General features: G+C 41.6%; 1 protein-coding gene across 4 annotated transcripts in view; it reads left to right on the top strand.

Annotated features, from left to right (window-relative positions):
- The window catches only part of TAOK1 (TAO kinase 1), a 70,326-nt gene that overhangs the window by 39,855 nt on the left and 16,537 nt on the right, over positions 1-13,934 (top strand). For all 4 annotated transcript variants that reach the window (XM_027691020.1, XM_027691016.1, XM_027691017.1 and 1 more), the window contains exons 8-17: positions 743-834; positions 3,301-3,394; positions 4,787-4,868; positions 6,818-6,985; positions 7,856-8,059; positions 9,250-9,384; positions 9,968-10,204; positions 10,970-11,098; positions 12,699-12,902; positions 13,415-13,654. In XM_027691020.1, the coding sequence (XP_027546821.1) occupies positions 743-834; positions 3,301-3,394; positions 4,787-4,868; positions 6,818-6,985; positions 7,856-8,059; positions 9,250-9,384; positions 9,968-10,204; positions 10,970-11,098; positions 12,699-12,902; positions 13,415-13,654 (1,585 nt within the window). The remainder of the gene's footprint in view (positions 1-742; positions 835-3,300; positions 3,395-4,786; positions 4,869-6,817; positions 6,986-7,855; positions 8,060-9,249; positions 9,385-9,967; positions 10,205-10,969; positions 11,099-12,698; positions 12,903-13,414; positions 13,655-13,934) is intronic.

Here is a 13,934-nt window from a genome sequence, read left to right as displayed (position 1 = left end):
TTATTTCTGGCTTTGTGAAGTGAAAAGATCATTTACTGGCCATTTAATATACTTGGGCTTAGTGGAGCTAGCTTTGTAATCTTCTAGTTGTGGTAGTGATAAAATGTACTTTGTACCAAAAAAAAATAAAATTAAATAGTAACTAGGCTCTGGGTTCCAAGAAGTGGTGAATCCTTGTATTTGTAGTTCACTAAAAGTAATAAAAATGTTTTGTTGTTCTGCTTACACTGACCTTAAGTGGTAGAGGTGGGATTGAATCATCTGTAATATATTTTAATCACTCCCCCCAGTGGTTTAAACAATTCCTATGTTCTGGTTGTTGAAATAACTGAAGTGTTTTTTCTTTCATAGGAAAGGCCAGGTTCATTGAACAAACCCCTTTGCAGATCCCTTGTATGCTTTTGATCTCTTACACCTAATCTGTGGTGTTTACACAACTGCATGCTATAATTATTTCACCAGAGTTGGTCAGCCAGCTAAACTATTGGAAATGTGGGAGGGTGAGAAGGTGGTGAGACTCAGAAATGGAGAGCTGGGCAAAGCACAGGAGAGCATCATGCAGCCTCTGCAGGCGTGCACTAGTGTGGGTGCCTGGTCTTTGTTCCCAGTATCCCATGGTCATGCCTGAGGGCTTGGGGAATGATTTGTTTATGGTAGCTGAAATCAGTGAAATAGCCTATTTCACACTGATGAAGATAAGGTGTTCCATTGCCCATTTATGAGAACCAATTTCCTATTTTAGGATGGCCCCAGAAGTGATTTTAGCCATGGATGAAGGGCAGTATGATGGCAAAGTAGATGTTTGGTCTCTTGGAATTACCTGTATTGAGTTAGGTAAGTTATTTCCTTTGACAAATTGTAAAAGGTAGATATTTAATACCTAGAACTAATTCAGCTGAATCACAGTGCAGAAGATCTGTGCTTCCTTCATTGTCCTGATTTTTCTGGGACTTGAGTTTTGGAGAAAAAGGCTAAATATGCTCTCTAAAATTCAAGTCTCCAATTTAATGTTTATTGAGCTGGTGTTTTCATTACCTGAAGAAAAAGAGTTATATAGACAAAGACAGTAGCCAAGTGATATCACTAAGGGTGTTCACGTTCTGTGGGAGAGGCAGTTAACTTCTGAACTGAAAAACTGCTGAACAGCTTTAGAAATGAAACATTAAAACTACCAGTGTGGAAATGTATTTAATGCTGTAAGTTGATAACTGTTTGCATGAAAATTTAAGATGCATTAACAAGTCCTGCAGTAATGAAGTTTTGGGTAAGTGGGCACTTTCAAAGCTATATGCAGTTTATGTTGTCACTTGTGAATAGATTTATTTTCTTTTCTTTAGACAAAAAGATAGGGAATAATCTAATTTTGAAGTGGTAACTTGTAAGTCAAAGCCTAAAGAAAGGATGGCATTGCCATTACAACAGAGTCTTTAAAGCAGAATTTCAGTTTAAAAGGACATTGTTAGTATGGCATTCTGTTTCAATTTAACACATAATGTTTTCTTGGAATAAAAATACCCTCGCTGAAGCACAACACCATGCACACTACTCCGGTGCACCTGGGGCTGTCCTCCCATCCTTGTCAGATCTGATTGCTCAGACTCCAACCCGACCTCAGTTGGAGGAGCAGCCCAGCCGGGCAGTGAGAGCTCTCAGGAACACACTAATCCATGTGAACTGCACAGTTTAGCTAAAAATGCTGTCTGGCATTCCAAACTGTCAACTTCATTTTCTTCCAGGACATGAAATAGATTCTTTCTTCAGAGCAGAGTTGTTGTGGGGTTTTTTTTTGCTTTTTTTTTTTTTTGGTTGCCAATATAAAGCAAGTTTAAGGGGTGTGACTGTCATGACAGAACCCTGCTCCGAGTGGAGTAAGGAGACTTGGCTGGCTGCAGGGCTCCAGGAATGCAGTGAGCTCATGGCCACCACACCCCCGGGAGCCTCCTGCACGCCGCGTTCTTGCGGGATGAAGCGTTTGGCTTCGTCTACGGCTGCTGGCGTGGTGGGAGGTGAGACTAGGTCAGGACAGCAGAGTGTTGTAGGCTGGGTCGGTGTGGCTGGCTCGGTTGTGTTGGTTTGAGTAAGCCTGGGAAGGCAGCAGGAAAACGGCATGTCTAGTAGTCTTCTCAAATTATCACTTAAGTCTTAAAAATGGCCTCATCGAGGGCTCAGTTTCAGGGTTTCCTGAAGATTTCTATTCATTCAGGTGAGTTAAGAGCAAAAAAGCCACAGAGAACAGTCAGTTAAAATAGTTTAATGAATAAGCAGTCTGATCGTTGATAGCAGCAGGTAGTTATCTGACAGATCAGAGAAGGTAAAGTGCTACATTTGAGGAAAGACTTAGCTCCTCAATTTTCTCATTCTGAGGAATTTGTAGAGCTTAGTCCATCCTGCCATAGTCATGAGTGAACTATGATCTCTGATTCATACCTCACTGCTACTATTTGACTCAAAACTGAGGAGCAGAATAAGAAAACCAGCATTATTTTTTTGCCTTGTTTGTTTGTTTGGGTTTTTTGGTTTTTTTTGAGGAAGGAAAGTTTTCTGTTGCATTTTGACTGGTGTAGGAACATCCTCATGGCCTGACCACCTTCTCTGGAATGTTTATGGCGAGACTGAGCTTTATAAGTTTACCCAATAAACATTCTGGTGAAGCTTCAATTTTGTTGTTACAGTGAGATCATCTCCTTCCTCATTAAGCTTTCATGCTGTGTCAGTCTATAAGAGTAACACAAGCTTGAAAGAGAGAAGAGCCAAAGAGAATGCAACTCTCAAAATAGTATAGAGTTGGCCTGTTGCTGACTTCCTGCCCGTGTGCTTAGTCAGTTAAGTGTGATTTGATGGTTCTTGTAACCAGCCTTTTCTTCATCACTGCTGTCCTGCTAGAAATAAATATTTCTTAGCTTTTTAGCAACTGTAGATTAAAAAAAAAGAAGGAGGGAGTGTATGAAACCAAGAATGCTTAGTGGCTAAACACCGAGTATAGAGCTTACTGTTAACTTATTCCTATTTTAGTACATTACAATGAGTCAGAGAACTCAACTATGATAAACCACGTAATTTAAAAGCTTGAGAGGACAAGGCATTTGATCTTCAAAGGGCTTTCATCTTCTGCAATGGCACAGGACTTATGCCAACATATCTGTCTGATTGCAGGGTAGGGTTGGTTTGGGGTTCCACGTTCAGGCAGTAGGGATTTTGCTGATGTGGTTTTCTGTTTAAAGGGATGTAAACTAAAAAAAAACACTGAGCAAAACCATGGGACTATCTCCCTGTATAAAACTTCTTTTCTCTTGTGTGCAGCGGAAAGGAAGCCTCCTTTGTTTAACATGAACGCAATGAGTGCCTTATATCACATAGCGCAGAATGAATCCCCTACACTACAGTCTAATGAATGGTGAGTATTGCTGAGGGAGGAATGTTGTAGGGAATTGCTGTAAATGGAGTGCTTTGTCATGCTGAGTTCTTGAAATGGCTGGATTCCTGTTGGGAGGATGTGAGCTGGAAGGTTCTCATTAGATTCACTATGCATTTTATATACAAAGTTGACCAATTACTAAATATACATTTGAGACTCTGCAGTGTGGTAGAAACAGGACATGCTGCTGGAAGAACATAAGATCCTGTAAAAAACTCCGTTCATGGGTCAGTAAACTTCTGAGGCTCCCAAGCCTGCCAAAACTGTGGTTTTTAGTGTTTTTTTAATCACAAACCACACTGTCAATTCCTAAATCTTGTTTTGTTGAAGTGTTGCTTTGCAAGATGAAGACACAGCTTGTGTGTGGCAAGTGTCTGTTGCATAAACTTCAGAAGAATAAAGCACAGTAGTAACATTTTGTGCCTCCCAGCCTCAACAACTGTCTTTTGAAACAGCAAACACAGTCAACTAATTTCAAAAGTTAAAAACTTCCTAACTGTGGTTTACTGAGCCATAGTACTAGGCCTCCAACATAATACATTGTCCCTTGTTTTTAGAAATATTTTTCTACTTTTGAGATTTTCTGGTTGAGCTATTTCATGCCCTGGTGATTGACTAAACATTCAAATTTCTTCATGCATTTTTCTGACCAAAAAAATGCAGTAATTTGATTTACTGAAAATTTGCAGTAGCAAACCCTCCCATTACGTGATGGGATGGGGGGAGTAGTGAGGGTAGAAAGAATTAAAGCCTGTTCAACTGATGTACTGCTGTTTTTGAGGTATAATCCTGACCTTCTGACGACCTGTGTTCAAATAAAGAAGGGGCAAAATACAGACTTTTAGCTTACAGAAGGAGAGAAGTTACTTAACAAATCCTGACTTTAATTCTTACTGGTGACAGATTGCACAATAGTGTAAAGTCATGTCAGAGGGGCCAAAGGCATTTCAGGAATTGTACTTCAATACCATTTTTGGATAAAACACCTGTGCAGAGATGGAATGGGACAGGGGCTCTGATTAGAGCTTGAGAATTTGCGCAGTGTAGAACTTTGGACAGAGTTGATGCTCACACTGAACTATTTGGGTGTCTGCTTTTATATGGAACTCTCCTTCCTCTTGAATTGGGCCATATTTTTGCATTCTTAAGCCAAAACGTTCTGTCTGTAAGTTAAAGGGATGTACCTACTCATAGTGGTGGGCTTTGGCTTGACTAGGGATGTCAGAGACTATAGGATGAAGTACTGGGTCTGTGTGGTTTCTCCCCACTTTTTCTGCTAAGAGCACCCAGATGTGAGTATCTTGATTGCTTAATGAATTAAACTGGGTCGTTAACTCAGATGGATTTTTTTCTTTCCTCTCCTTGACACAGGTCTGATTATTTTCGAAACTTCGTAGATTCTTGCCTCCAGAAAATTCCTCAAGACAGGCCTACATCAGAGGAGCTTCTGAAGGTTGGCTTGCTTGTCCTTTTTGCTTTCCATGTGGTATTAAAAGGGGCTGTGCCCTGTGATGGTGTTCTTTCTCATCTGCTGTACAAGGTTATGGTTTAGTGATGCTCTCTCTGCCTGAACACCTTTGAGCTGGGAGTGCTCTGGGCTGTACTGAGCTGGCAGTCCTGGCTTTACTGCCTCTCTGCAGTGTCCCAATGTTCCCAGCTGACTCTCCAAGTCAGCCTTGGAGTTCTCACCATGAAAGGTCACTCCATCAGGTGACAGTGGGTGACCATCAACTTGTCGAGAGTTTGTTTCTTGAACTCGGTCTGTCATTGCAGTGATTATAATTAATCCCAACAGAGCTGCCATGCATTAGCTAACAAATACCTTTTGTTACTTCCCTCTTTATTCTCTTCTGTATACACCCCAAGGCTTTGTAGCCTCTCCCATCACCTATGTGCTTTGCAGAGACCTGAAATCTGCTGTTCTAATAGTATCCCTGGGGGAAAGGGGGCAGAGGAAAGCAGTTTTTCCTCACCATATTTTTCCTTGATATGAAGAAGCATTAGCAGTCTGCAGGTTTTCTCTTGCTTTATTTCTTAGATTTTTTTTATTTCATTTGTGCTCCTGAATGCTGCAGGTACTTGGCTTTCCTCATTCTAGTGTGGAGACAAAGCCTGTGGGGTAGATTGTTGCAAAAAGCTGACGTGTTCCTGAGTGAACAGAACTCGCATAGAAGTTGGGTGTTAGAGCTGCTTTATTGGGTGACTTTGGTGGATTTCCTTTGTGGCATCAGGTGGCATTCAGAATTTTGCTAACTTGTCATTCTCTTTACAGTGCTCGTGACATTTTGGGTTTCTTTTTATCCTGGCCCTTTTTCTGCTAAACAGTGTTTTTCCAAATTTTTTGCATTGCAGGGAAATAGATGCTATTTATGAAGGTTTTATCAGCACCTTTTTGAATGGTTTTACCTAAAAATGGCTCGGAGGACTTGTGCCTCTTTGAAAACTGTCTATTCAGAAAGTAAATGCAATTATCCAGGAAAGGTTTCGGTGTGGGTGTGTAGTCCTGCCATTTCAGAATTCTGCAGATTGGTTTTATTTTGAGCAATGTACTGCAATTAAAGAGAACATTGATGGAAATGAAACGTTTGGGAATGTATTCCTTCCATATCTATAGTCTGAAACAGCTGCAATGCCACTTCACAGGGACAGGTAGGGAATGTGACATGTTGGAAACAGCAATGCAGTTCTCCAAAGGAACAAAATGAAAGTAGCGGTGGTGTTAATAATGACTCATGCTTGCACAGCACATTGCATCTGGAGACTGCAAAAGCTGCTTCTGACATACATAGACAGGACTTGTTTTACCTATTGGCAAAATGTAGCCACCTTTGCAGAGAAATGTGGTGATTATCTCCCAAAAAAAAAAAAAAGAAAGAGCAGAACATGGTGAGCTGTTCGAGGACTGGGCTCTAAGGTTCACAGCCTATTTTATGACTCAGAGTTGTATGATGAATATTTGATTCTCAGGCTTTTCTAAACAAGGAAAAGGGTTTTATAGTGAGAGTTAGCTCATGAGTTAATTAACATTTGGTTAAAGATACTAGCCAGCCTTGCATCTTAAGCTTTTATATGATGTTTGTTGCTCTTCCCTCACTAAACCACAAGCAGATAACGTCTCTAAAGTTTAGATATATACTGAGCACATTTTCATGGTATGTGAAATACCCTTCCCAGGTTTTTTACATCTTTATTTTTTGGTGGAAGTCTACCATCAGAAAGCAATTATTCTGAAATCTATCTGGATCATGAAGTCTCAAAAACAGTGCCAGCATAAGGTGGGAAGGTGTTCTTCTCCTGTGCAGGGAAGAGGGCTAATAAGCCCAACTACAGCTCATCATTGTATCCTCAAAGCCTGTGTGTTGGAGGCACGAGAGGTCACTCACCTGTTTGTGTGTTCTACAGCACATGTTTGTTCTTCGAGAGCGGCCCGAAACAGTGTTAATAGACCTGATTCAGAGAACAAAGGATGCAGTGAGAGAACTGGACAACCTGCAGTATCGTAAAATGAAGAAGCTCCTCTTCCAGGAGGCCCACAATGGCCCTGCAGTGGAAACACAGGAGGAGGAGGAGGTGAGAGAAATGTTGGATTTCATCACTGAACCAGAGAAAACGAGGCTGTCATTTAAATAACCACAACTCAGATACTGCTAAAACAAAGGGAGGCTGTTTACACACCTGGCTGTGATGCTGTCTCTCCCCTTTGTGCTTGGAATAAAGCTACCTCAAGGCACAAACAAGGACAAACAGGGTAGATGCCTAGTGCTGGCAAGAAGCTGTGCCATGTGTTCATGCTTGAACAGTCAGCTTCCAGTTCTGTAAATCCTCTCTTTCTTTGCCTGTTTATGAGGCTTCATGAGGACTCTTTAGCAATTGCAGTTAACCTCTATTTAACCATATCTACAAGACCTTGAAAATCTTATAGTTTTGTCTGAGAATGCTGTTCTGAGACATAGAAATTTGTACTTGATTTATTTAAAAAAAAAAAGTCATCAAGGAAATTAATTTATCTTGTTTGGGTTGAGTGCTGCAGTCACCATGCAGTGATGGAGACTCTGAATTGCAGTTCTCCAGTACTGCAGTTCTGCAGTACAGAAAGAAGCCTGCGAGGTGCAGGGTCCCAGCTGAGCACTCGGGTGATGCTGGTGTCAGAACAGTTTCTGGTGACACACTGTAGCTGATACATGATAGAGTTCAGCTTGTTAACAGGCTTGCTGTTGAAAAGGATCTGACATCAGCCAGTTAATCTTGACAAGGCTGATTCCTTCCTCTCCCCAACATCCCACGAGAAAAACGTTTGATGGCAGTGCCTGGAGGGTGGAAACTGCCATGACGTGGCAGGTGGATGCCTTTAGAAAGCAATGGAATGAATGTTCCGTTTGGTAATGTCCACAGATACAACTGGGATGGGTCTGAATTTTCATAATAATTGCTTTCTCCCAGGAACAAGATCATGGTGTCGGCAGGACGGGAACGGTGAATAGTGTCGGAAGTAATCAGTCCATTCCTAGTATGTCTATCAGTGCCAGTAGCCAAAGCAGTAGTGTTAACAGTCTTCCAGATGCCTCGGATGATAAGAGCGAGCTGGATATGATGGAGGGGGACCACACCGTGATGTCAAATAGCTCTGTCATTCATTTAAAGCCGGTAAGCTCTGGATTTTTACCAGTGGACTTTGAAGGTGTAAAATGGGAGAGGATTCAGTTGGCACAACGGCAAAAAGTCAACTGCTTCCAATCCCGAGTCATTATCCGCAGGTTCCATTATTGTGCCCCAAATATATGAATGTGCACTGGAAACTTGGGAAGGTTGCTGTGAAAGTCGGTTATTTTTGTTAATTCACTAAAATTAGTTTACTAATTGAATTGTTTCGAAAGCAGTTTGCTTTATTGGGAGGAGTTGGAATGGCAGGTTGTAAATAGGCTTGTTTAGTGGATGCCCTTAATTTGCAGAGCACTGTTTTGTCAGACAGCAGGATGTGAGAGTTCCACCTTCTTACCTCCTCGTTAGTGAATTCTTAAATTCAAGACCCACAATAGTAGCTGAAATCTGTTCTGCAGCTTCCCAGCACTTGATTTGAATATTTGGTTAGTGAATAAAGGTGCATGGAAAAAGAAATGAAGTGGAAACCACTTCCCTGCTTTCCCTCTGCCCAATGAAGGGTGAGCTGGGCAAGAGTTCCTGGGAGCCACACTGCTCTTGCCATGGAGGGGTTACCACTCGTTAGCTCAAAGCACCACCATTTCCCTGGCTAATGATAGGTGTGGTTAGAATGTCTTGTTCTTTGCCCAGATATGCAACAAAGACACGTATTTCCTCGGGGAGTTAATTAGTGTATCATATCTAACTAGTAATCGCGCTGTGATGAATGACAAACTCAAAATAAGAATGTGGAATACACCATGACAAATTCTAAAATTTGATTTGAGGTGTTTCTGCAGTGGGTGTAATGAAAATCTTCTGTCTTTCAGAGTTACAAAGATGTTGGTTTTGTCTTTCAGACTTGATAAAATCTACTTTATACTTTTCATGTTTTGTTGAAGTAAACTGTTTAACTCGTCTTTCAGTTTTCCATTTATTTTTCTCATTTTCAGCTCTAATTAGTGATTTTCCTCTTAGTAATAAAAATTCACAATGAAATTTCCAGGAGTGAAGATCCTAGGTCAGAGCTCTTGTCGCAGTATATTCCTTCACCCATCTTATTGGCAGGAGGATGTTTCAGGGCTGATGAATGTAAAATGTTTTTTCTTCCTTTTTAATGTGTTTCTGAAAAAAAAAACTAAATCTTTAGTAACACAGATTCTTTTTATTCCCTGACGTTCATATTTGCTGATAAGGAGGAAGAAAACTACAGAGAGGAGTCGGATCCTCGAACAAGGGCATCAGAACCCCAGTCTCCTCCCCAAGTATCTCGCCACAAGTCTCATTATCGCAACCGAGAGCACTTTGCTACCATACGCACAGCGTCGCTGGTACGTGGAGGTTTTATTTTGATGGGGTTGTGTAGGGAGGGATGCTTTGAACCACAGCTCTGTGCAACTACTTAGAGCTTGCAGGATTTCATCAGAATGTGAGCTATCCTCGTTGACTGAGATACTATCACTGAAATAGTTTAGTGTCAGCTAATAAAGCATAAATGAGACACCTTGGCCAATGTAATTTGTGTATATTAAATAGTTTCAAACCCAATGTGCCCGGTACAATGTAGGAAAGCATTTATAATAATAAGCTGGCTTTTATTTTCATGTGCGTGTTTCAGTATTATGAATATTTGTGCGTGTCTATATATCCACCCTCATTGCATTAGGCTAAAAGGCCATTATTTAGTACCAGCTTTATAACAATTGTACTGTTTTTCTGCTGGAGCCCATGTGAGCTTATCTTCTACAGCAGAATTGAGTTTTTAATCTGCTCCGCTGCCATTAGGATGTGTGCTTTTCTTTACAACAAAATCATATTTCTTTACTGAATCGTTTTCTTTTGTGGTTTGAAGACTGCTGAAAAGCAGATTAGGCAGCATTAACTTCCTTTGGCCCGATGTGGTTATCTTCCTAGGTGACAAGGCAAATGCAGGAACATGAACAAGACTCTGAGCTCCGAGAGCAGATGTCTGGCTATAAACGTATGAGACGGCAGCACCAGAAGCAACTGATGGCATTAGAGAATAAACTGAAGGCAGAGATGGACGAGCATCGCCTCAGGTTGGACAAAGATCTTGAAACACAGCGTAACAATTTTGCTGCAGAAATGGAAAAGCTAATTAAAAAGCACCAAGCAGCCATGGAGAAAGAGGTAGGAGGTTACTGCTTGTCAGACCAGCCTGTGTTTGTCAGATACGTTGAATTGTCCACTTCCCCTCACCAGTGATGGCAGTGAGCAGAGTCTCTTACATATCTTGTGTTCAGGAGCCAAGCAAATGGCTAATTAGAAAAAGGCTAATAAATCACCTCCTTACACTAAGGGGTGATGTAACTAGAGGACAGGTATGTCCTTCACCACAGCGTGTTAACACTGAATATTAGAATACTGACCCCAGAAAAAACACTGTGAGGGTTTTCCCCTCCCTTGCCATGGATGTGCTGTCAATAACTGACTGCCATCGAGTGTTGTGGAGGCAGATTAGCCTGCGGAGAAATGTGCCAGCTACACTTAAATGTTCACTGTCTAGTTGTGTATGGATATGGGAGTTTTATGCTTTTAAATAATTGATAATGAAGTGGTGCTGCCTACAGCAGTTATTATTGATTCTTTTTTCATCTCGGGTCTCTCAGTGGAGGGCTGAGGATGTAGTTTATCATAAGGTGTTGACTTCGTTAGACAAGACTAACTGAACAATAGGGCTGAGGGAATGAGGCACTGGAAAGGGACTCTGCTGGGTGCTTTGATGGGATGGGGAATGAGGAGAGAGTGAGGGCAAGCTCCTGGGATTTTCACTTATCCAGAGTCATGATGAGTTTCATGCTGACTGTACCATGAGTTCTGGGTCTTGGTGCTGAAATGGAACACAAGCTGTAATCCACTGGGACTCAGACTGATTTGCTGCTGGCTTTGTTGTAGGCTAAAGTGATGGCCAATGAAGAAAAGAAGTTTCAACAGCATATTCAGGCCCAACAGAAAAAAGAATTGAACAGTTTCCTGGAGTCCCAGAAGAGAGAATATAAACTCCGTAAAGAGCAACTGAAAGAGGTAACTCATCTGTAATGACAAATGTGAATATAGTGTAGCCTGTGATACAGTGTGAGAGTGGTGAATATCCAGAAATAAAGGTGACACTGTGCACCAGAGATCTTTCACAGGATTGCAGCAAGTTCTGCATTTCACGAGCAGAGTCCTGTTCATACTATATTTGTTTCATATCTTCGACCTTAGTTAGAATAAGACAGTTTATTTATTTATTGGCACTTACATGTTTATCATGAAAGTACTTACCTCTCCATTGTTTAATGTTGCTTTTTAGCCCAAAACCTGCAAATTTGGCAATCTTAAGGAATAAAAGGTGGTAGTCTATGAAAGGTCATGAGCTTTTTTCTCATGCCTTGTTGCTACAGATAGGGGTCATACACTGCAGCAGTTCGTGGAGTTTCTTATGACTTAATAATATTTCTGTACAGGATCAAGAGAACAGAGCACTAAACATGACCTGCATTTTCTTTAGGGAAAATACCTGAAAAACACTATTTAATTTTAATGTAGAAAGTTGTGTAACTATTTAATAATCACTACATTGTAGTGAAAATCAAGATCTCTGTGAAATGAAGAGAAACTGTAGAATCAAACTTCCTGATTTTTTTTGTGGACTGAAACCGTAAGCACTATAAATAATTTTTTTGAAAGAAGCATTTAGTGCTCAACCATCAACTTGTGTGACGCAACTTTGGAACTTGCTCCAAAGGGGAATATTCCCAAACATAGACATTTCCCAGGAGAAAAAAAAAGGCTAAAGAGCAGCAGAGCCAAGAAAGATCTAACAAAAACTATAGTAGCGTGGGCTCTTTATAATAACATAGAATCTTTTTCTAAGTGGGCAGTAGATCACAGAGCACCAAGAAACACAAGAAATACAGAGGAGTTCTGTCTCATACTTCAGTTGAAATGTATCACAACAAGTCTTAATTACTGCATGGGTATCTCTAGTGTGCAATTCAAGCAAGCAGAGTCTTTTGCCAAAGATACTTTAAGCTATGTATTGAATGCAGTACAAATGTGGAGTTTCACCTGTGAACTTTATTATATTGTTTTCATAAGTTATGGCATCTCAGTGAGTGTCTCTGCCTCAGTGAGTTACTGAGTGAGTAAAATGGATATGTGTTCTGATCAAGCAAGACACAAATTTTCAGATCTGCTTCATGTGGCTGGAGTTATATGTTTGAACAACAGGATGTCAACGCTTTCCTCCTCCTTTAAGTCCTTTGGGAGCCTGTAAAAATGTCTGTCAGGCAGTATGGCAGGACCTCCAAGTGTTTTCAGTGGCAAGCCATCATTTTGATGTTTTGAGCTAATATATATGCCTGGAAACTGTGGATACGAACCAGCATTTTGGCCAGTTAAAATGACCAGTGCAAAAAAAAAAAAGTTTTAGTTTAAATTTGCTCCTCTGTGAATTGTCTCCTGGAACACCCTTAGAATGTGATAAGATGCATTTTGTAGAGGCTGGGATGGTACCAGCCTTGGAGAAGAGAGGGTAGAAGAGCTTTGAGACATTGTTTATTAGTCAGGTCTGTCCAGTTGTTCATGGCCAAGGAGGTTGGTGTGACTATTTCACAACTGATTCCCTCGCCATTATCAGGAGCTGAATGAAAACCAGAGCACTCCGAAGAAGGAGAAGCAGGAGTGGCTCTCCAAGCAGAAGGAGAACATCCAGCATTTCCAGGCAGAGGAAGAGGCCAACTTACTGAGGCGTCAGAGGCAATACTTGGAGCTGGAGTGTCGCCGCTTCAAGAGACGGATGCTCCTTGGCCGCCATAACCTGGAGCAGGACCTGGTTCGGGAGGTAAGAGAACAGGCAGAGATGAGACCTGGAATCGTGTGTGAAGTGCATCTCACAGGAGCACCTGCAGTCCAGCTCCAATCAAACAAAAAGTGTTAGTTACCACATCCAAAGTGTTTTGGTAAAACAATGGTTTGATGCTTTGAAATGCCATCTGGTAATCCCTGTGACATTTAGGCATCATGCGGCATCAAATGTTCAGATTAGTGCCCTATTGCAGGAGAATTGTTAGATCCAAAAAGTTATCAGACACAACAGTTACAGTCCTTTCCAGAAAATGCTTACTGTGAATCCTGTTGAGCATCTAGAACAGGAAGAAGAAAAGTGAAATGAGGAAGGAAAAATTACCGGTAGCGTTGCTGTCTGCTGCTGATAAGACGAAGAAACTCTGTGCTCTGTCCTCAAATGCCTTGGAAAGAGAGAAATGCCCTTGTGAACAAAGTGAAATGTCACTTTGTGAACGGAAATCCAAGTAAGTACAAAGAATCTAATAATTCCCTCTGTCCTCCTGTTAGGAGCTAAACAAAAGGCAGACACAGAAGGACCTGGAGCACGCCATGCTGCTGCGTCAGCACGAGTCCATGCAGGAGCTGGAGTTCCGCCATCTCAGTACCATCCAGAAGATGCGCTGTGAGCTGATCCGACTCCAGCACCAGACTGAGCTCACCAACCAGCTGGAATACAACAAGCGCCGGGAGCGGGAGCTGAGGCGTAAGCACGTCATGGAGGTCCGGCAGCAGCCCAAGAGCCTGAAGGTACTAAGGGATGTGGGAACTCTGGGTGCGAGCTGGTGGTGGTGGAAGAGGGGTCCGTTACAGCTCAGTTCTTGTTTGCACTGTGGGCAGGGCCAAGGTACTTGGAAGCTTGTTAATTTGGAAGGTGTCTACAAGCACCACAGCAGGGGTGATCAGGGTTGCAGTGTATTGCAGGCAGGCCACGGCAGCACTATTCCCTCCTTTTATTTAGAAAGCTCTTCTTAGCAATGTCCCTCCCTTTTTGGGGTATTTAAAATGCATTTAATCTTTGCAGTACCCT

This window comes from Neopelma chrysocephalum, unplaced genomic scaffold, assembly GCF_003984885.1.
Source record: "Neopelma chrysocephalum unplaced genomic scaffold, ASM398488v2 Primary Assembly neopelma1_82, whole genome shotgun sequence".
Classification (NCBI taxonomy): domain Eukaryota; kingdom Metazoa; phylum Chordata; class Aves; order Passeriformes; family Pipridae; genus Neopelma; species Neopelma chrysocephalum.
Note: the sequence above shows the minus strand (reverse complement) of the source record. Positions and strands in the feature narration are given on the sequence as shown.